Source organism: Solea senegalensis, linkage group LG9 (genome assembly GCF_019176455.1).
Source record: "Solea senegalensis isolate Sse05_10M linkage group LG9, IFAPA_SoseM_1, whole genome shotgun sequence".
Lineage (NCBI taxonomy): Eukaryota > Metazoa > Chordata > Actinopteri > Pleuronectiformes > Soleidae > Solea > Solea senegalensis.
In genome coordinates this window covers 25,642,116-25,662,115 of record NC_058029.1, presented here as the reverse complement: position 1 = coordinate 25,662,115, position 20,000 = coordinate 25,642,116, and the positions used below count along the sequence as shown (strand labels likewise).

Below are 20,000 nucleotides of genomic sequence, written 5' to 3'. Positions count from 1 at the left end.
CAGAGAACAGACAGAGAACAGGCAGAACCAGCAGACGAGAGAACAACAGGCAGAACAACAGACAGAGAGAACAGCAACAGAGAGAACAGCAGAGAAGAGAACAACAGGCGAACAGCAGACAAGAACAGACAGAGAATAGCAGACAAAACAGCAGACAGAGAACAGCAGAAGAACAGCAGACAGAGAACGGCAGACATAGAACAGCAGACGAGAGAACAGCAGACAGAGAGAACAACAGGCAGAACAACAGAGCAGAGAACAACAGGCAGAGAGCAGACAGAGAACAGCAGACGAGAGCAGGCAGATCGGCAGACAGAGAACAACAGGCAGAACAACAGACAGAGAGACAGAGAACAACAGGCAGAACAACAGACAGAGAACAGCAGACAAAACAGCAGACAGAGAACAGCAAATGTGGCGCTCAGTCTTGTGACTATTAATGACATCAATACGACTTTTAATACAGAAGCAGCTCCCAGCTCCGCCATGTTGTATTGGAAAAGATTTACCGGTGGCGCACAAAGAATTGTGGGATATGTTGGCTGAGAAAGATCCACCAGACCTATCCTTCCCGATCAAGCTAACGTCGGCACTGTGACGACATCCGGCCGATGAATCCACACTCCGTAGGGTCCAGTCCCTGGATTGGGACACGGCTAATAACAGAGAGATCCATGATGATGTCATGATGATGTCATCACTGTATTAAACTGTGATGTTGTTTTTCTAGCATGTGCAGAGGAGCTGCGCTGCCACCATGTGGCGCTGTTCAACAGTCAGACTCAGTGTGAGCTGTACAGCACACACACACTGAACACACACTGCACCACCTCCCAACAGGTACACACACACTGCACAGTGTGACCCCTGACCCTGAAGCAGCTAAATTGAATCCAGCCATCTGAGTGTGTGTGTGTGTGTGGGTATTTTCAGACCACTGGGTTTCTGGGTAATCCTCGGGCCGAGGTCTTTGATTGGCTGAGCTGCTCTATGAAAGTGAGGGGTGGGGCTTCAGATCTGCTGGTCTTCAGGAAGACAGGTACTGTTACCATGGCAACTGTGTAACAGAACAGTGAAGCATCAGTGCTGTGTGTTTTATGTTTACGTGTGTGTGTGTGTGTGTGTGTGTGTGTCTTAGGGGCGGAGTCTTCCTCCCGCTCAGTGAGGACTGTGATGATGAAGGCGGTCTCAGGTGTGTTTAGGACTCAGGTGTTCTCCTCTGGGCGGAGCTCTCTGTCCGACGTCCATCGTTTCTGTCAGGACGGCTGCAGCCGTGACACCTGCTGCCACGGCTTCATCCTCAACCAGAACAGCCTGAGCGGAGGTGTGTTACCATGGAGACCACAGCACACACCTGTGTTACCATGGAGACCACAGCACACACAGAACCTCATGGTTGGATGAGTGTGTGTGACCTCCTCTTTGGCTCCTCCCCCTCAGGTTCTCTGCTCTGTGGTTGGCTGACAGCTCCGTCAGTCTTGATGTGCGGGGACCAGGACTGGGACGTGATTGGACATGGAAAAGCCAATCGTATCTGTGGGGCGGGGCTTACATACAACGAGCGACAGAAGAGCTTTGTTTTCAATTTTGGAGGCCAAGAGTTCAACATCAGTGAGAGATTAAACCACGCCCACATGGCTGAGGGTGGAGCTCTGACTGCTTCTACTGTGATTCGAATCTGACTCTAATCTGATTTTAATCTATTAATACTTTGATTTTAACTCTCGCACCCTCAGTTGGTTCTACAGATTGTAATTTGACTGTAATCTGACTCTTGACTGTATATGAATTAGGATATGAATTGTACTGTAGACTGTAGTCTGTAATCTGTGTTCTGTCTCCAGCGGACTCGGCTCTGTCCACCGACTCCAAGAACAAAGATTACCAGTCATCTATCGTCACTTTCCAAGCTGTTTATCTGAATGCAGGTAGATAACCTCTGACCTCTGGCCTGACTCCGCCTCTGTATTTCCAGTGTGGTCTCAGTGGGCGGAGTTTGTTCAGCAGGTGTTTTGTGTGTGTTTGCAGATGCATCTTCATCAGACTCTGGCTCCTCTTCATGTGCAGCAGCTGAAGTCTCTTCTTCTCCGGACAGTTCGTATTATCTTTGAACCTTTGTTTATAATCTGTATGACGTTGTTTATAATGTGTGTGTGTGTGTGTGTTTATAATCTGTGTGTGTGTGTGTGTTTATAATCTGTGTGTGTGTGTACTAATCTGTGTGTGTGTTTGTTTATAATCTGTATGACTTTGTTTATAGTGTGTGTGTGTGTATTAATCTGTGTGTGTGTTTGTTTATAATCTGTATGACTTTGTTTTATAATGTGTGTCTGTGTGTGTATTAATCTGTGTGTGTGTTTATAATCTGTGTGTGTGTGTATTAATCTGTGTGTGTGTTTATAATCTGTGTGTGTGTGTGTATTAATCTGTGTGTGTGTTTGTTTATAATCTGTATGACTTTGTTTATAATGTGTGTGTGTGTGTGTATTAATCTGTGTGTGTGTTTATAATCTGTGTGTGTGTGTGTATTAATCTGTGTGTGTGTTTGTTTATAATCTGTATGACTTTGTTTATAGTGTGTGTGTGTGTATTACTTGACTTGACTTGTAACCGGAGGGTCGCCGGTTCAAATCCCCACCCGGCCAAAAAGGACTGGGGTACCCCTGAGCAAGGTACCCAACCCCCAATGCTCCCCGGGCGCCACTCAGTGTGGCAGCCCACTGCTCCTAATTCTAGGATGGGTCAAAATGCAGAGGAATACTTTCCCTAAGGGGATTAATAAAAACTAACTTTAACTTTAACTTTAATCTGTGTGTGTGTTTGTTTATAATCTGTATGACTTTATTTATAATCAGTGTGTGTGCATGTGTTCAGGCTCGGTGCAGCTGAAGTTTGCGTCTCTGTCGGACGATGACGTCATCGTTGACCCTCACAGGAAACTCTCTGCTCTGTCGTTCTGGCTCAACAAGAAGAACTACGACTCCCAGCATGCTTTGCTCTGGTGTCTCACACGTACGACTCGCACACTTTCACAATTGTTACTAATGATTTATTTCATGAATACAAATCAGCTGATATCTATCTATCTATCTACAGATATGTATATATACACATATATACATGTATGTTTATATATAAACACATATGTAGATATATGTGTGTATATCTATATATGTGTGTATATATATATACACATATACACACATATGTAGATATATGTGTGTATATATGTATAAATATATACACCTATACATACAGAAGCCCACCACTGCACGTATGTGTTTATATAGTGAAAAAAACTTGCTCACAACTGGACACACTGAAAAATACGAGTTTAACAAACTGTGTGTGTGTGCGTGTGTGTGTGTGTGTGCGTGTGTGTGCGTGTGTCAGGCTGTGATGCTGAGTCACAGTGTCACATCGCTGACCTCACAGAAGCTGACTCAGCAGCTTTCTTCAGCTGTACGTTGTTTCCTGACACTCGTGTGTGCGGAGCGTACGACAAACCGGTGAGACGAGCCTGTCGCCTCCTGCTGGACAGAGCACCAAACAACACCTACACCAAGACAGGTGACTGACACCGACACACAAACACCATGTTCTTCTGACGTGACCTCTGACCTCCGTGTGTGTGTGTTGTAGTGGACTTGTCAGGACCAGTGAAGAGTTTCTATCAGAGAATTTCCTTCCAGAAGATGCTTTCTTACTCTGTTCGGAACAGAGTCAGCGTGACGGAGAACAACGGGGCTCTGACTCAGGGGTAAACACGCACTCACACACACACACACACGCAGACACACACATGTTTATGTTCATCATAATTTGTGTGTGTGTGTGTTCAGGTTCAGGGAGTGTGAGCGGCGTTGTGATGAAGATCCTTGTTGCCGTGGTTTCGGCTTCGTCCGAGACACCAAATCTCCAGGTAACCATGGTAACCACAGTTTTACTACACTCTGTGTGAGTGACGTCAGGATACTACACTGTGTGTGTGTGTGTGTGTGTGTGTGTGTAGGTGTGGTGTGTGTGTCTCTGCTCAGTCTGGGTGTGCTGACGTGTGATGAAGACGTGTCGTCGTCATGGAAACCTCAGGACTGTCGACCATCTGCCGTGAAAAGTTCACCTGAGCCGCTTGGCTGGTACTTCAAGCCAGGTACACAGTGTGTACTTGTACATGTGTAGACAACAATTATACACATGTGAAGTATTTTCAGACAGTGTGACGTGTGTGTGTGTGTTTTCAGTCAATCAGTGGACGGCTGTCCCTGCTCTGTGTCCTGACTTTCACCTGTCTCCAACCAACGGTAAGACTATGAGATCTAAATTAGGAGCCACATCTTGATGTGTTGTGGGAGGGGCATAATGAATGTTTGCGTGTCAGTGTCTCTGTCTGAGTGGCGTCTCCTTGGTGACTCATCGATCCTCGTCGACCCGTCCGTCTCCACGTACGACGTCGTCCACATCAGCCGTGACGTCGCCACTGACGACAACAGGACCAGGGACTGGTGTCTCCATGGTAACCACACAGACAAAGCACGACCGCCCGTGTCTCTGTGGTTCTGTTTGGATGTTAAACATGATCTGTTCATTTCCTGTCAGCCTGCCAGGGGGCGGAGTCTTGTGTCGCCGTGTCCCTCAGTGAGACGGAATTCGCCACGCGCTGCGTCCTCTACCCGGACACCAGGGCATGCGGGCTTAGCTCCGCCCCAGACTCATCCAGACCTGCCTCCTCCTGCAAGTTGCTCATCAAAGAACCCGCTCACAGGGTGTACCTGAGGACAGGTGAGCCAGTCACGTCACAGAGGGGCACTGTCGACAGTTTGATTCCCACATAGTTCACCTGTCTGTCTGTCTGTCTCTCTGTCCCCTCAGAGAAGTTGTCCATGGTTACTAAGGTCTCCATCCCAGGTCATGGGATCCTAGAGGGCGTTGCCGTGGAAACAGTCCTGAACTCAGAGCGGAAATCAGTGGTTCAGTATGTGGGCGTGCCCTACGCTCGTCCTCCAATAGGAGCGCTCCGTTTTGAGGAAGCACAGCCAGCTGATTGGTCCGGAACCTGGAACGCAACCAGGCCACGGTAACACTGTCTGTCTGTGACATCACTTCCTGTGGGCGTGTCCTCCAGTGACACCTGTCTGTGATGTGTTTGTGTGACATCACTTCCTGTGGGTGTGTCCTCCAGTGACACCTGTCTGTGATATGTTTGTGTGAAATCACTTCCTGTAGGCGTGTCCTCCAGTGACACCTGTGTGTTATATGTTTGTGTGACATCACTTCCTGTGGGCGTGTCCTCCAGTGACACCTGTCTGTCATATGTTTGTGTGACATCACTTCCTGTGGGCATGTCCTCCAGTGACACCTGTCTGTCATATGTTTGTGTGACATCACTTCCTGTGGGTGTGCCTTCCAGTGACACCTGTCTGTCATATGTTTGTGTGACATCATTTCCTGTGGGTGTGCCCTCCAGTGACACCTGTCTCCAGCCTGGTGACGCAGCGTCAGACTCATCCAGTGAAGACTGTCTCTACCTGAACGTCTTCTCACCTGCTGCTCAGGTAAGTCATCAGGCCCCTCCCACTAGCCCTCTGATGTCCCTTCCTGTCACTGACAATTGTGTGTGTGTGTGACAGGGGGGGCGTGTCCCAGTCCTGGTCTTCTTCTTCAACCCTTCAGCCAATCAGAGCCCTGCACTGCTTTATGGCTCCACCCTTGCTGCCCTTGGCAACATCGTTGTGGTAACAGCAAACTACCGGACGGCGGCAATGGGATTCTTGAGCACAGGTAAACACACTAAACAAAGCCTAACTAACCACTAACCTTAACCATAACCAGTTAATAACTAACATTAACCTTAACCATAACCAGTTAATAACTAATACTAACCTTAACCAGTAAATAACTAATAATAACCATAACCAGTTAATAACTAATACTAACCTTAATAACCAGTTAATAACTAACACTAACCTTAACCATAGCCAGTTAATAACTAATACTAACCTTAACCATAACCAGTTAATAACTAACACTAACCTTTACCATAACCAGTTAATAACTAACACTAACCTTAAATAACTAACACTAACCTTAACCATAACCAGTTAATAACTAACACTAACCATAACTATAACCACCATTGTCGTGTCTCCAGGCGACTCTCGTCTCCGTGGAAACTATGGGCTGTCTGACCAGGAGGCGGTGCTTCGCTGGGTCAACAAGCACATTTCTCTGATGGGCGGAGACAACAGTCAAGTGACAGTGGGGGCGGAGCGGGGCGGTGCCGACATCGCTAGCCTTCATCTGGTCTCCTCGTCGTCTCCGCCTCTTTTCCACAGAATGATCCTGATGGTGAGAAGTGACTTGTGTGTGTGTTGGTCACATGACCTGTCAATCATACCAACACACACATTGATCAGCTGATGAATCTCTGACAGTGAACTCAACGTTAAATCATTTTTTCTCCTCCTTGTTTTCAGGGTGGTTCCATCTTCTCTCCGGCACTCGTTGACTCCGCCTCCTCCTCCAAACGCTTGACGTTGGACCTGGCGTCTGAACTGGGCTGCGTGACCTCTGACCTTGCCACCTGCCTCAGATCGGCGCCTGCTGACGCTCTTAACGCTGCTCAGACAAAGGTACGTGTCAGAAACCAGGTGAGTGTGTGTGTGGGCGGAGTCTGCTAACACTCACCTGTCCTGTGTGTGTGTGTGGTCACAGCTGATGGCGGTCAGCGGTCCGTTCCGCTCGTGGTCACCGCAGCGTCTGTCCACCTCGCCGCTGTCGTACCGCGGCGTGGATCTGCTGTTGGGAACGTCTGAGCACGACGGGCTGATTGGCCGAGCGAGGAGGATCAAGGTCAGTTTCCTTTCCTTCAGCCAATCAGAGCATAGATAATCCAGGCGGGATTATTCATGGTTTCATGTGTTCAGGACTTCGAGGTTCTTCAGGGTCGAGTCGACACGAAGACGGCGTTTTATGAAGCGCTGAGTCGCTCGCTGGGCGGAGAAACAGGAAGTGAGCGGCTGAAAGAGGCGGCGACTTGGTTCTACTCTCTGGATCACAGCCCCACCCCCGCTGGATACAACCTGTTCTCCAGAGTGCTCAACAACGCCACCAGGTGGTGGATTCAAACATTCACCGTTCCTGTTTCTTCTGCTGACGACAGCTGACAAAAATCTCACGTTTGCTTTTCAGAGACTTGTTCATTACCTGTCCCAGCCTGCAGATGGCGAGTTTCTGGGCCAACAACGACGCTAACGTCTTCCTGTACCACCTGCCTGCCAACAGTGCCCTCAACAGGTGACATGTCATCGTTTTAAAGGGACAGTTTCACAGAAATATTGATGTTTTGAGTTGATTCGTTGAACATTTTAGTTTTATTTTTCGTAAAGTAGCGCGTCTTTTCACATTTAATGGTATTTAATGGTGTCATCAGTGATGATCATTTGCTTCTGTCTGCAGAGCCGACGTATTTGTTCCTCTGGACGTTCAGTTTGCGTTTGGTGTTCCTCATCATCCAATCAGCTCTCAGCGTTTCACCTCCTCTGACCGCCGCCTCTCTCTCGCCGTGATGACCTACATGTCCAGCTTCGTCAGGACGGGGTGAGAAGACACGCCCACAAACAGCTAACATGGCTAACTGTGTTTATTGTAAAATGCTACTGTAACATGTTGTCATAGATACCGGGTAGTTTGTCTTCCTCTTTTACTCTAGGCCCCGCCCTCTCTCTCTGTCAGGTCATCTGACCTCACATGTTCTTTTCGCCCCCCACATCAGGAATCCGAACCCATCACAAGTGTGGGAGGAGTCAGTTATGCCCCGCTGGCATCCAGTTCAGTCCTCTGAATCCCCGCCCACATACCTGGAGATGAGCCCTGCCCTTGTCCAACGTCGGGGTCTGCGTGAGAGAGCCTGTTCTTTCTGGAGCCACATGGGGGCGACACTGAGCAGAGAGGCAGGTGAGAGACAACAGCGTCCACACTATTGCCCCCTGCTGTCCTGTCACACGACTACGCTGACATTAAAGACGTTAAAACTTTACTACGCTGACATTACATTAAAAATGTTAAAGGGGACATATTATGCAAAATCAACTTTTTAACCATTTTAATACTGATATTTGGGACTCTGGGGGCCCTACCAGTCGCCAAAGTGTGGAAAAACAATACTCAGTCATGTTTTCGTGGTTCCGCTTAGTGTAAGTATAGGCGATAAAACGCTCGATGTTGAATTCCCTGCACTTATGACGTCAGCATGCGCATTTCACCGCGAATGTTACCGCCCCACCAGTACGTTTACTTCGCAAGCTCCACCTTAGCTCCACCTTGTCCCTGCGAGAGTGCAGGCGAGGGAGGAAGAGCGGTATTATGTCAACGCGGAGGGACAAGTGTGCTGTTGGTGGCTGCACAGTGGAGCACAGTGTTTTACAGAGGATTTTATATATGAAGCTAATGTGCCGGATAAAGTCAGCAAACGTGTGTTCGTGTGTTCGCACCACTTCACATCAGACTGCGGCCAGCGGTCGCCGTATTTAGTCAGGGGACGTATTTCACCGACGTACAAACACACAAATTGTTAAGAAAAGATCACACAGAGCTCATAACTGACCATTCTGACACGTCCTAATTAAACATATTTGTTCAGTACGTCCTCCATGACCGGAGCACAGACTCAGTTTGATACAATCACATAAAGCAGCTGTTTATGCAGCTCGCCGCTGACGATCAGCGGTGCTGCACTCTCTGTGTCACCGCGCGCTGAATAAACTGTATGTTGCTGTATCAGACCGGAGACTGTCTGATACAGCGGTGGCGCGTTACACGGTGATCGCCAGCTCGCCGGAGCACCGGAGCTGGTCAGCGGTGGTGAGGTCTCTGGAGCACAGTCTCCAGTCTGATACAGTAACATACAGTTTATTCACCGTGTAACGATCAGTGGTGGCGCGTTACACGGTGATCGCCACCGCTGATCGCCAGCTCGCCGGAGCACCGGAGCTGGTCAGCGGTGGTGAGGTCTCCGGAGCACAGTCTCCGGTCTGATACAGCAATATACAGTTTATTCAGCGCGCCGCTGGCGATCAGCGGTGGCGATCAGCAGTGCTGCACTCTCTGTGTCACCGCTGATCTTCTGTTCCTAAGTGTTTTTAACTGATTTACAGTTGGACAGTGTTCGGCTCGATCCTTATGTAGGACGTCTCTTCCTGTAACGGCACTCTCGCTGACATGTTGATATTGTCAGAGAGCTAGTGGAGGGAGGGGGAGACGAATAGAGCTGTAAAGCGCTGTAAAGAGGACAAATCAGAAACCCCCTGGAAGAAGTGGGTGTGTGTTTGCCTGTGTCTCATTTGCATATAAAGGGACCATGCACGAAAACCGAGCGTTCTGAAAGGGGCGGGTTTAGCAGGGTTATTGAACTACTATGATTCTTCATCCTTATGGTATTTTGACCAAAGCATGTCACTGACATGTTCATTAGGACACCAGGGAACTATTTTAATGGGGGAAATAGGGTATAATATGTCCCCTTTAAAACTTTACTACGCTGACTTTAAAGACGTTAAACTTTACCACGCTGACATTAAAGACGTAAAATCTTTACTACGCTGACATTAAAGACGTTAAAACTTTACAACGCTGACTTTACATTAAAGATGTTAAAACTTTACAACGCTGTCTTTACATTAAAGATGTTTAAACTTTACTACGCTGACAATAAAGACGTAAAAACTTTACTACGCTGACATTAAAGATGTTAAAACTTTACTAAGCTGACATTAAAGATGTTAAAACTTTACTAAGCTGACATTAAAGATGTTAAAACTTTTCTTCTGCAGCTCGGCCGAGGTCAGAATCTTTGACCCGAAAATCCAGAGACACTCGATCATCGAACCCAAGTCGATACTAAGAAACATCGGAACTGTGTCACGTGATCTTTCAGCTCCATTTTGATTCAAACTAGGAAAATTAACCTAAATACAAACACAACAGTCTGTGATTAAAAAATCCATGATGAATAAAAGCATTTCAAACATCGTTCAGTCTGTTTTTGTTCTTTGTTCAAATGTCAGGTTTCAAACAAAAGAAAAATGGGAGAAAAATGTGGTAAAATCCTGCTCAGACACATGCAACGCTCCTCCCTGCCTGTCGGGGGTGCCAGGACTTAAAGAAACCATGAGTCATGATCACATTAATCAGCTTCATCAATGAAATCATGAAGAAAGAGAAGTCACAAACATGTAGAGAGTGAAGCTCCGCCCCCTTCCTCCTCCCCCCCTCACCTGTGTGTGTGTGTGTGTGTGTGTGTATAAAAGAGTGGAATCAGACTCTGCTGCTATTCACACTCACATCTTTGTTTCCTCAACCAAGATGGAGACGCTGCTCCCTCTGTGTCTCACTCTCACCCTCACCTCAGGTAAGACTACACACACACACACACACACAAACTAACAAACTAACAAAGGACACAGACAGAGACACAGACAGACATACAATAAGTGGATTACAACATTTGGGTACAAACCAGAGCTAGAAGTTAGTAAGAGCTTCAAGTAAGACAAACTATAAAGTGTTTGTCATAAGTGTGATGTGTAAGGAAGTTCTTTTTACATCAAAGATACGTCAACATCCACTGAGAGACGTCAGTCAGACGAGCGGAGATCCGTCCTGTTCCGTGTGTTTCACAGCTGGGAAAAGAGAGAATGAGTTGGGTGTCATCGGCGTAGCTGTGATAGGAAAAACCATGAGAGAGAATAACAGAACCAAGAGAGTTGGTGTACAGAGAGAAGAGGAGAGGGCCCAAGACAGAACCCTGAGGGACCCCAGCAGCTAGAGGACAGGGTTCCGACACAGATCCTCTCCAGGTTACTCTGTATGTACGCTTTTGAAGATAGGACGAGAGTAGGATAAGTGCAGAGCCTTTAGTTTGAGAGACATTAGAGACATCAGAGACATCAGAGACATTAGAGACACAGCGACATCAGAGACATCAGAGACATTAGAGACACAGGACATCAGAGACACAGAAACATTAGAACACAGAGACATCAGAGACACAGAGACATCACATTAGAGACACAGAGACATCAGAGACACAGAGACAATAGAGGAACAGAGACATTAGAGACACAGCGACATTAGAGACACAGAGATGTTAGAGACACAGAGGCATTATAGACATAGATATATTACAGTCTCTAGAGACATTAGAGACACAGATATATTAGAGACATCAGAGACACAGAGACATTAGAGGCACAGAGACATTAGACACATTAGAGACATTACAGACATTAGAGACATTACAGACATTAGAGACACAGATATTAGAGACACAGACATTAGAGACACAGAGACATTAGAGACACAGAGACATTAAAGGCACAGAGACGTTAGAGACACAGAGACATTAGAGACACAGAGTCTGGATTCATTGAGACCACGTTCACAGATGTTTCACTCCAGTGTCAAACTAATGATTCTAATGATTCACTTTTTACAAGTCACTAGTTAGTGTTTGTGTCAGAGGAGGAGGAGCTATGAAGTCATGGACCATGTCGTGGAAAAGTCACATGAGTTTATGATTATTAAACATCAAACTTCTTTTTCGTCAGTGTCGTTCGCAACCACAAATGTTACCACGCCAACCAACACGTCAACAGTTACCACACAACCCAATAACGGCTCAGCCATCACAACTGCCATGCCCACCAATCAGTCCACACTGGGACCGCCCACCGCCCCGCCCAATGTGACCACAGAGGTCACAAACCCCGCCAACGTCACGGCTCTGACGCCATCTGGCAACGTCACGACGCCCAACGTTACCATGGCAACCACGTATCCAAACAGCACAGTGCAGCATGCGACAAACTCTTCTGACACAGTGGTGACGACGGGGGCCGGCGCGAACAGCACGGTGACCACGCCCAGCGGTACCATGACAACAGGGAGTGGGAATAACAGCTCCGTTTCCCCGAGTGAATCGGTGACGACGACCACGACGACAGTGGGTGGCGGCAGTGGAGGAGGAGGTGGAGTTCCTGGGTGGGGCATCGCTCTGCTGGTTCTGGCTGCTCTGGCTCTGCTGCTGCTGCTACTGCTGCTGATAGCACTGGTAAACACACACACACTCACTCTAACACTGAATTGTCCAACACTGGACTCTGCACTTGAACGCCTCCTTTAATAAAACATTCTCCTCACACCAAACCTCATAGAGATAATCAGTGAATTTAGCTGTGGGGACACAGGAGCTGCTGGTCTTCTGCTGCCTCGTGTGGTCACTTTGTGTCACTGAAGTTTTTCAAATGCCGAAGTGACAAAATAAGACATTAGGACTTAGTGATGGAGGCGGCAGTGGATCAACAACTCCTGTGTGTGTTTGATGTTAAAATCACTGATTATTTTCTCTATGAGGTTTGGTGTAAGAGAGTGAGTGAGTGTGTGTGTGTGTGTGTGTGTGTGTACGTGTGTGTGTGTGTGTGAGAGAGAGAGTGATGATAAGTTACACTGACCTCTGTTTCACACACACACACACTGATGATGATGACACTTGTCCTCCCCAGCTTGTGTGGTATTGCTGTAGGGGGCGCCACAAAGGCCTGAGCCCCAAAAACGACGTCCCTCTGTACACCACACACAGTCGCTTCAATGGATCCAACGCACAATACGTGAGTTTAAAGTCTGTCAACTCACTTCTTCTGGATTCATATGATAATAATAATAATAATAATAATAATAATGATAATGATCATCAGCTCTTCTTTACTTTTACTCACAGTTTACTTACATTTTATTAACTTTACTAATAACCTGAGATCTGACTTAATAATTCTATTATAACTGAAATAACTACATTTATGTTTTTCTTTGTTTGTTTCAGGAGGAGTTTGATAAACCGACAATGAACCGCACAGGGATGTTCTCTGTGAACCAGTGAATTCACTCACTCACTCACTCACCGTCAACCAGTGAATTCACTCACTCACTCACTCACCGTCAACCAGTGAATTCACTCACTCGCTCACTCACTGTCAACCAGTGAAGTTCACTCGTGAGACTTGTGAACGAGTGAAGTGGTTAATGTTGAGGAGAATCGTAGATTGAGTGGATATTTTTTGCAGTTTTTAATTTTATTATTTAAATAAACAAAATAAGAGAAACTTAAATGTAAAATCATTCAAATCATGATTTCATAACAACTTCCAAACGTTTATTTAAGACACAACACTTTATAAACTAGAATAACTTCATAATAACTTTTTAATAACTTTAATCATAATTCTTTTCTGATGATGATTCTTCATGTGTTTGTTTTTAAATTGAATTCAGTTTTCAGTCACAGAGTTCATGTTTTATAGAACTATTATCATTCTATTTTAAATCAATTCATTCATATTACTCATTATAGTTTTATAGTATATTTTAAATTTCTAAATCTTTGACATTTACATCAGAATTGTTTGGATTTAAATGTCAAAGTAAAAACGTTATATTTTATATAAATTTATAACCACGTTTTTCTGGATGTTAAACTAAAATCTGTGTCAATAAAGTTTTCTTTTCAAAACAACATGTCTAACTATAACTATAATAATAATAACAATAACAATAATACTACTACTAATAATAATAATAATAAAAATGATGATAAATCACAATAAAAGCAAAGCGTAGAAGAAGTGACTACTGTGAAGCATGAAGTAGCAGAGATTAGTAAAGATGAAGTGAGGGGGGCACTGAAGAGGATGAAGAATGGAAAGGCAGTTGGTCCTGATGATATACCTGTGGAGGTATGGAAGTGTCTAGGAGAGGAGGCAGTAGAGTTTCTGGTTAGACTATTCAACAAGATCTTAGAGAGTGAGGGGATGCCTGAGGAATGGAGAAGAAGTGTGATGGTGCCCATTTTTAAGAATAAGGGAGATGTAACTATAGAGGAATAAAGTTGATGAGCCATACAATGAAGTTATGGGAAAGAGTAGTGGAAACTAGACTGAGAGCAGAAGTCAGCATTTGTGAGCAACAGTATGGTTTCATGCCTAGAAAGAGTACTACAGATGCAGTATTTGCTTTAAGAATGCTGGTAGACAAATACAGAGAAGGTCAGAGGGAGCTGCATTGTGCCTTTGTAGATCTGGAAAAAGAGAGAGGAACTATGGTACTGTATGAGGAAGTCATAGTGGCAGAGAAGTATGTTAGACTGGTGCAGGACATGTATGACAACTGTGAGACAGCAGTGAGGTGTGCTGTAGGTGTGACAGAGAAGTTCAAGGTGGAGATGGGACTACATCAGGGTTCTGAGTCCCTTCTTGTTTGCGGTGGTGATGGACAGACTGACAGATGAAGTTAGACAGGAATCTCCATGGACTATGATGTTTGCAGATGACATTCTGATCTGTGGTGAGAGCAGAGACCAGGTGGAGGAAAAGTTCAAGAGGTGGAGATATGCTCTAGAAAGGAGAGGAATGAAGGTTAGTCGCAGCAAGACAGAATATATATGTGTGAATGAGAGGAACCCAAGTGGAACCATGAGGCTACAGGGAGTGGAGATAAAGAAGGTGGAGGATTTGAAGTATTTAGGGTCAACAGTCCAGAGCAGTGGAGATTGTGGAAAAGAGGTGAAGAAACGTGTTCAAGCTGGTTGGAATGGGTGGAGAAAAGTGTCAGGGGTAATGTGTGATAAAAGAGTATCAGCCAGAATGAAAGGAAAGATATACAAGACAGTGGTGAGACCAGCGATGCTGTATGGTCTAGAGACAGTGGCACTGAGGAAAAGACAGGAAGCAGAGCTGGAGGTAGCAGAGATGAAGATGTTGAGGTTCTCTTTGGGAGTGACGAAGATGGATAGGATCAGGAATGAGTCAATCAGAGGAACAGCACATGTTAGATGTTTTGGAGATAAGGTCAGAATGAGATGGTTTGGTCATGTACAGAGGAGGGATAGTGAGTATATTGGTAGAAGGATGCTGGGGTTGGAACTGCCAGGCAGGAGGTCTAGAGGAAGACCCAAGAGAAGGTTTATGTGAAAGAGGACATGAAGTTAGTTGGTGTGAGAGAGGGGGATACAGAGAACAGGGTGAGATGGAGGAGGCTGATTCGCTGTGGCGACCCCTGAAGGGAGCAGCCCAAAGGAAAAGAAGAAGAAGAATGATGATAATAATGATCATAATGATAATGATCATAATAATAATAATAACAATAATAATAATAATAATGATTAGGTTTTCTGTCAGAGTCTAAGTGCAGTGTTTGTTCTGTGTTTAAATTCCACAGTGAAAGTGGATCCTGGCAAAGTCCACATTCACACATAGAGGCAGGTGTGTGTGTGTGTGTGTGTGTGTGTGTGTGTGTGTGTGTGTGTGTGTGTGCGTGTGTGTGCGTGTGTATCGAGGTGGAGCAGCAGAGGAATTCATGGCTGTGATATGAACATAAAGAAAAGTGGGTGGAGCTGCTGCTCATAGATCTCAGTAAATATCAACAACAAAGACATGAAACTGTGCTTTGATTTACAGTCAGAGGAAAAGCACACACACACACACACACATACACACACACACACACACACACATTGATCTTTGGATTATTTTACTTTGTGGTCGTAATTGATTTTAAAAGTCATCCATTCATCTGTCAATCATTCTCTCATTTAGTCATTTAGTTCAGAAAAAAACTTGGAAAAGATGATGTTCTCAAATGTACTTATTTAAGACGGGAAACTTTCCCATGAAAAGACTGAAAACAAAAATCTCATAAAAACACACAGAATCATTTTTTTAAAAATGATTTCAAATGAATGAAATGTGTGTGTGCCATATCTACACACACCTGATGTTATGAAATCATGTGACGTGTGTGTGGGGGGGTTGGGCTCCTTTATTGTTTAATCACTGCTTTCACCTGAGACACACCTGTGGGGGCGGGGCTTCAGTGTTTCATTGCATTTTAAACAAAAGTGAAAAGGTTTTAGGATTAAAGTGTGTTAATATTCATTTTATGTGCCTGTGTTTGCTTTATTAAAGGGGACATATTATGCAAAATCAACTTTTTAACCATTTCAATACTGATATTTGGGACTACCAGTCGCCAAAGTGTGGAAAAATGTTTTCGTGGTCCCCCTTAGTGTAAGTATAGGCGATAAAACACTCCATGTTGAATTCCCTGCACTTATGACGCATGTCACTGACATTCAATTCAATTCAATTCAATTCAATTCAATTCAATTCAATTCAATTCAATTCAATACAATTTTATTTGTTTGGCGCCAAATCATAACATACATGATCTCAGGTCTGTACATAGACAACATCAAAGAGAGCAGAGAAACACAACAGTTCACACAATGAGCAAACACTAGGCATCAGTGGAGAGAAAAAACTCCCTCTTAACAGAAGAAGAAATCTCTGACAGAACCAGACTCAGAGATGTGCGGTCATCTGCCTCGACCGGTTGGGGTGAAAGGAAAAATGGGGGACAGTGGAGAGGTGGGGGACAGAAAGGGGGGAGAGAAAGGACAAGAGGGAGATGAGGGAGAGACAGAAGAGAGAGAGGGAGACCAGCAGCAGATACACAACAACTGTATCAGGTTACAAGTTTATACAGTTACTGATATTGACTTTTTAATTACAAAATAATAATAATGGTGATGATGAGCGTAGTCTCGGAAACTGGATCTTGATCCTGCAACCTGCATGATGAGAATACAGAGAGAGAGAGAGAGAGGGAAGGAAGGAAAGACACAAACTAGGGAGAGAAAGAGACAAGGTTAATGACATATAAAAAGTCATAATCATATCCTGAGTGTGAGAGAGTGAATGTGCGTGTACCACAGGAAAATCCCCCAGCAGTTTAGTTCTATAGCAGCATAACTAAGAGCTGGTCCAGGTTTCCCTGAACCAGCTCTAACTATAAGCTTTATCAAAAAGGAAAGTTTTAAGTTTAACTTTAAATACAGAGAGAGGCTCCGCCTCCCCGAACTATCATTGGAAGCTGGTTCCACAGGAGAGGAGGAGCCTGGTAGCTAAAGGCTCTGCCTCCCATTCTACTCTTACAGACTCTGGGAACCACAAGTAAACCTGTATTTTGTGACCTAAGTGGTCTGTTAGGGTGATAGGGTAAGACTAGGTCTTTCAGGTATGAAGGGGCGTGACCATTAAGTGCTTTGTTCATTAGGACATGTTCATTAGGACACCAGGGAACTAGTTTAATGGGAGAAATAGGGTATAATATGTCTCCTTTAAAGGTAAAGTGTCTTTACGCTGCCTTCAGTACAGTGCTATATCAATACAATATCAAGGAAGTAGAAAATGACGTGCTATGAACCTTCAGTTAAGGGTTAGAGTTCGTTCACCTCAGTCTCCTGCTCCGTTATCTGACCACAGCATCATCTCAGTCAACGTTTCCTCTCACTTCGACACTTCATTCATTTCTGTTCATATGGACAGAATCTTTAAGCACAAGGCATAACTTACGCCACGCAGCAGATAACTTACATACACGTCTCCATACATTCTATTTTTCCAAATGTTGCCCGTGGGAATATGACACACACACACACACACACACACAGGACAAAAACCTGAGGGCTGTTACACAGATTTGATATTTGAAAAGAAATCAAATTAAAATATAAAATGTCCCAAAATACGGCAGCGGCAGAGGAACTAATTACACAGAACAACACAATACAAGGTTAGTAATGTAACCACACAACAAACACAATCTGACGTATACAGTATATACATATAGTATATACAGTATAGCAACATAGACACTCACACTTCACCAGTCGTCTTTTCCTTACTTTTCATGACTTATTACTTAATGAGCTGCTAACCGTGGTCGACGCCTCGCGTGTTCACGCCCTGAAACGTATTTCCATCAGTTACCATGTTCAGCTAAGTTCCAGTGTACCATATGCTCCACCATGTGTGCACTTCTTACACTGTCCGTTACCCACTTTGAAGCTCTCAAGCACACGTTCACAGACGGAAAATCCACAACAACCCAGAATGCACTTCGCGGTACAACCTAACTCAATGCTGCCACCCTGTGACCAAAAAGTGTCTGTGTGCATATCTGTGTTTTACAAAAAGATTACATAGAAAAATAGAACAAAATAAGCAAAGAACACATTCAAATCTTATATTGGAGTGTACAATAACTTCTGGCTTTTATTACCACCAGGTTACACAAAGATATTGAGTCCCCTGAAAAACTGAAAAAGCCTTGGACTGGAACCTGTGGCTGGTTTTGGAAGCTTCTGGTCTTGGTACTAACTATATTAAGAGGATTAAGGTGCTCTCCTCTCATCCTGTGGCCATTTCAGGCAGCACTTTCCTCCTCTTGTGTTCTCACTACACATGTGGCATGACACTTGTCACCCTCACCCTCACCCTCTGTACGCACGTGTATCACACGCGTGTTTTTCAGTCTTTATGCAGCGAAGGCATGTGTGTGTGTGTGTGTGTGCGTGTGCGTGTGCGTGCATATGTGAATGAAAAGTCATTTGTTAAAGAGTAATTTCTGTTCACATGATTTATTGACAAAAAGAAATATAGAATTTGAATGACAGGTTTACAGGTCAGAGGTCAGAGGTCAGGCTCCTCAGCCACAGCTCCAGGGCAAACTTGGTTCCGGTGCTGACCCGCTCCACGTCCGGGCCGCTCGCCGGCGCCCGACGAACCAGCGCCTCGATCGGCAGAGAAGAGATGGTGAGAGCAGCTGCGTCTGCAGACACCTGAGACACACTGGAGACCACACAGCAGGAGGTCAAAGGTCAAGACCACCACATTTATCTGACTGTAACACTGTAACCTGTGTGTACCTGATGTTGCTCGGCAGGTCGTTCAGGTCCACGTCACCGTCCTCTCCGTCCACCGCCGACACGATGGCTCTGACCAGACGGTTGTCCACCCACAGACACGCGCTGACCTCAGCGGGTGACGGGCGGAGGGACGCCTGAGGGGGCAGAGACAATGAGAGTGAGTGAGTGAGTGAGGGAGAGAGAGAGAGAGAGAGAGAGGGGGAGGAACACATAGTGTCCAGCAGGTGTCACCAAAGCACACGTCACAGTCCTGTACCTGAAGCTGCAGGTGAGAGAGGGACGAGTGCAGCAGCATGTAGACGACGATATGATGTCTCTGAGGACGACCTGAGGACAACATGGGAGGATACACTGACTGAGAACACGCACACGCACACGCACACGCACGCACACACACACACACACAACACATGAATGACACTATCTGTTCATAAAGTTACTGATAAATGTGATGAACACATAAATTAGACTATCGTTCATAAAGTTACTGATAAATGGGTGAACACATAAATTAGACTATCGTTCATAAAGTTACTGATAAATGGGTGAACACATGATTTAGACTATCTGTTCATAAAGTCACTGATGAATGTGATGAACACATGATTTAGACTATCTGTTCATAAAGTTACTGATAAATGTGATGAACACATGAATTACACTTTCTGTACCTGAAGTTACTGATAAATGTGATGAACACATGAATCACACTATCTGTTCATAAAGTCACTGATAAATGTGATGAACACATGAATGACACTATTGGTTCCTAAAATAACAAATGTGATGAATCAATACGAATTACACTTTCTGTTCCTAAAGTTTCAAATGTGATGAACACATGATTTAGACTATCTGTTCATAAGTTACTGATAAATGTGATGAACACATGAATTACACTTTCTGTTCCTAAAGTCACTGATAAATGTGATGAACACATGATTTAGACTAATTGTTCATAAAGTTACTGATAAATGTGATGAACACATGAATTACACGATCTGTTCATAAAGTCACTGATAAATGGGTGAACACATGATTTAGACTATCTGTTCCTAAAGTCACTGATAAATGTGATGAGACGAGCACCATGGTTTAACTCCAATACTCGTGCTCTTAAACAGACGTTACGTAGATTAGAAAGAAAATGGCGTTCCAGTAACCTAGAGGAACTTCATATAGCCTG

At 44.8% G+C, this 20,000-nt stretch overlaps 3 protein-coding genes across 5 annotated transcripts in view; 2 read left to right on the top strand and 1 right to left on the bottom strand.

Moving 5' to 3' along the window:
• Window positions 1-10,026, top strand: part of tg (thyroglobulin) — a 22,812-nt gene extending 12,786 nt beyond the window's left edge. Inside the window, exons 21-45 of the mRNA XM_044034199.1 lie at window positions 731-840; window positions 934-1,039; window positions 1,139-1,324; window positions 1,441-1,611; window positions 1,845-1,928; window positions 2,029-2,094; window positions 2,875-3,012; window positions 3,394-3,570; window positions 3,643-3,760; window positions 3,843-3,922; window positions 4,013-4,150; window positions 4,242-4,301; window positions 4,379-4,513; window positions 4,597-4,779; window positions 4,870-5,074; window positions 5,465-5,552; window positions 5,628-5,778; window positions 6,149-6,345; window positions 6,474-6,629; window positions 6,712-6,849; window positions 6,924-7,111; window positions 7,189-7,293; window positions 7,456-7,596; window positions 7,772-7,953; window positions 9,828-10,026. Of these exons, the coding sequence (XP_043890134.1) occupies window positions 731-840; window positions 934-1,039; window positions 1,139-1,324; window positions 1,441-1,611; window positions 1,845-1,928; window positions 2,029-2,094; window positions 2,875-3,012; window positions 3,394-3,570; window positions 3,643-3,760; window positions 3,843-3,922; window positions 4,013-4,150; window positions 4,242-4,301; window positions 4,379-4,513; window positions 4,597-4,779; window positions 4,870-5,074; window positions 5,465-5,552; window positions 5,628-5,778; window positions 6,149-6,345; window positions 6,474-6,629; window positions 6,712-6,849; window positions 6,924-7,111; window positions 7,189-7,293; window positions 7,456-7,596; window positions 7,772-7,953; window positions 9,828-9,898 (3,374 nt within the window). The 3' untranslated portion in view covers window positions 9,899-10,026. The remainder of the gene's footprint in view (window positions 1-730; window positions 841-933; window positions 1,040-1,138; window positions 1,325-1,440; window positions 1,612-1,844; window positions 1,929-2,028; window positions 2,095-2,874; window positions 3,013-3,393; window positions 3,571-3,642; window positions 3,761-3,842; window positions 3,923-4,012; window positions 4,151-4,241; window positions 4,302-4,378; window positions 4,514-4,596; window positions 4,780-4,869; window positions 5,075-5,464; window positions 5,553-5,627; window positions 5,779-6,148; window positions 6,346-6,473; window positions 6,630-6,711; window positions 6,850-6,923; window positions 7,112-7,188; window positions 7,294-7,455; window positions 7,597-7,771; window positions 7,954-9,827) is intronic.
• Window positions 10,027-10,346: 320 nt separating this feature from the next.
• Window positions 10,347-13,384, top strand: LOC122775105 (cell wall protein DAN4). The gene is made up of 4 exons (XM_044034843.1): window positions 10,347-10,405; window positions 11,604-12,106; window positions 12,558-12,662; window positions 12,875-13,384. The coding sequence occupies exons 1-4, from the start codon at window positions 10,360-10,362 to the stop codon at window positions 12,929-12,931; spliced, it is 711 nt and encodes a 236-aa protein (XP_043890778.1). The 5' UTR covers window positions 10,347-10,359; the 3' UTR covers window positions 12,932-13,384.
• Window positions 13,385-18,510: 5,126 nt separating this feature from the next.
• The window catches only part of nudt17 (nudix (nucleoside diphosphate linked moiety X)-type motif 17), a 20,685-nt gene continuing 19,195 nt past the window's right edge, over window positions 18,511-20,000 (bottom strand). For all 3 annotated transcript variants that reach the window (XM_044034605.1, XM_044034606.1, XM_044034607.1), the window contains exons 7-9: window positions 19,071-19,169; window positions 18,815-18,948; window positions 18,511-18,737 (exon numbers count right to left, since the gene is read on the bottom strand). In XM_044034605.1, coding sequence (XP_043890540.1) covers window positions 18,572-18,737; window positions 18,815-18,948; window positions 19,071-19,169 — 399 coding nt within the window. In that variant the 3' untranslated portion in view covers window positions 18,511-18,571. The remainder of the gene's footprint in view (window positions 18,738-18,814; window positions 18,949-19,070; window positions 19,170-20,000) is intronic.

Coding starts and splice junctions, on each gene's coding strand:
- LOC122775105 (XM_044034843.1), top strand. CDS start 10,360: ATGGAGACGCTGCTCCCTCTGTGTCTCACTCTCACCCTCACCTCAG. Junction 10,406..11,603: donor CACTCTCACCCTCACCTCAG/GTAAGACTACAC, acceptor CTTTTTCGTCAG/TGTCGTTCGCAACCACAAAT. Junction 12,663..12,874: donor ATGGATCCAACGCACAATAC/GTGAGTTTAAAG, acceptor TGTTTGTTTCAG/GAGGAGTTTGATAAACCGAC.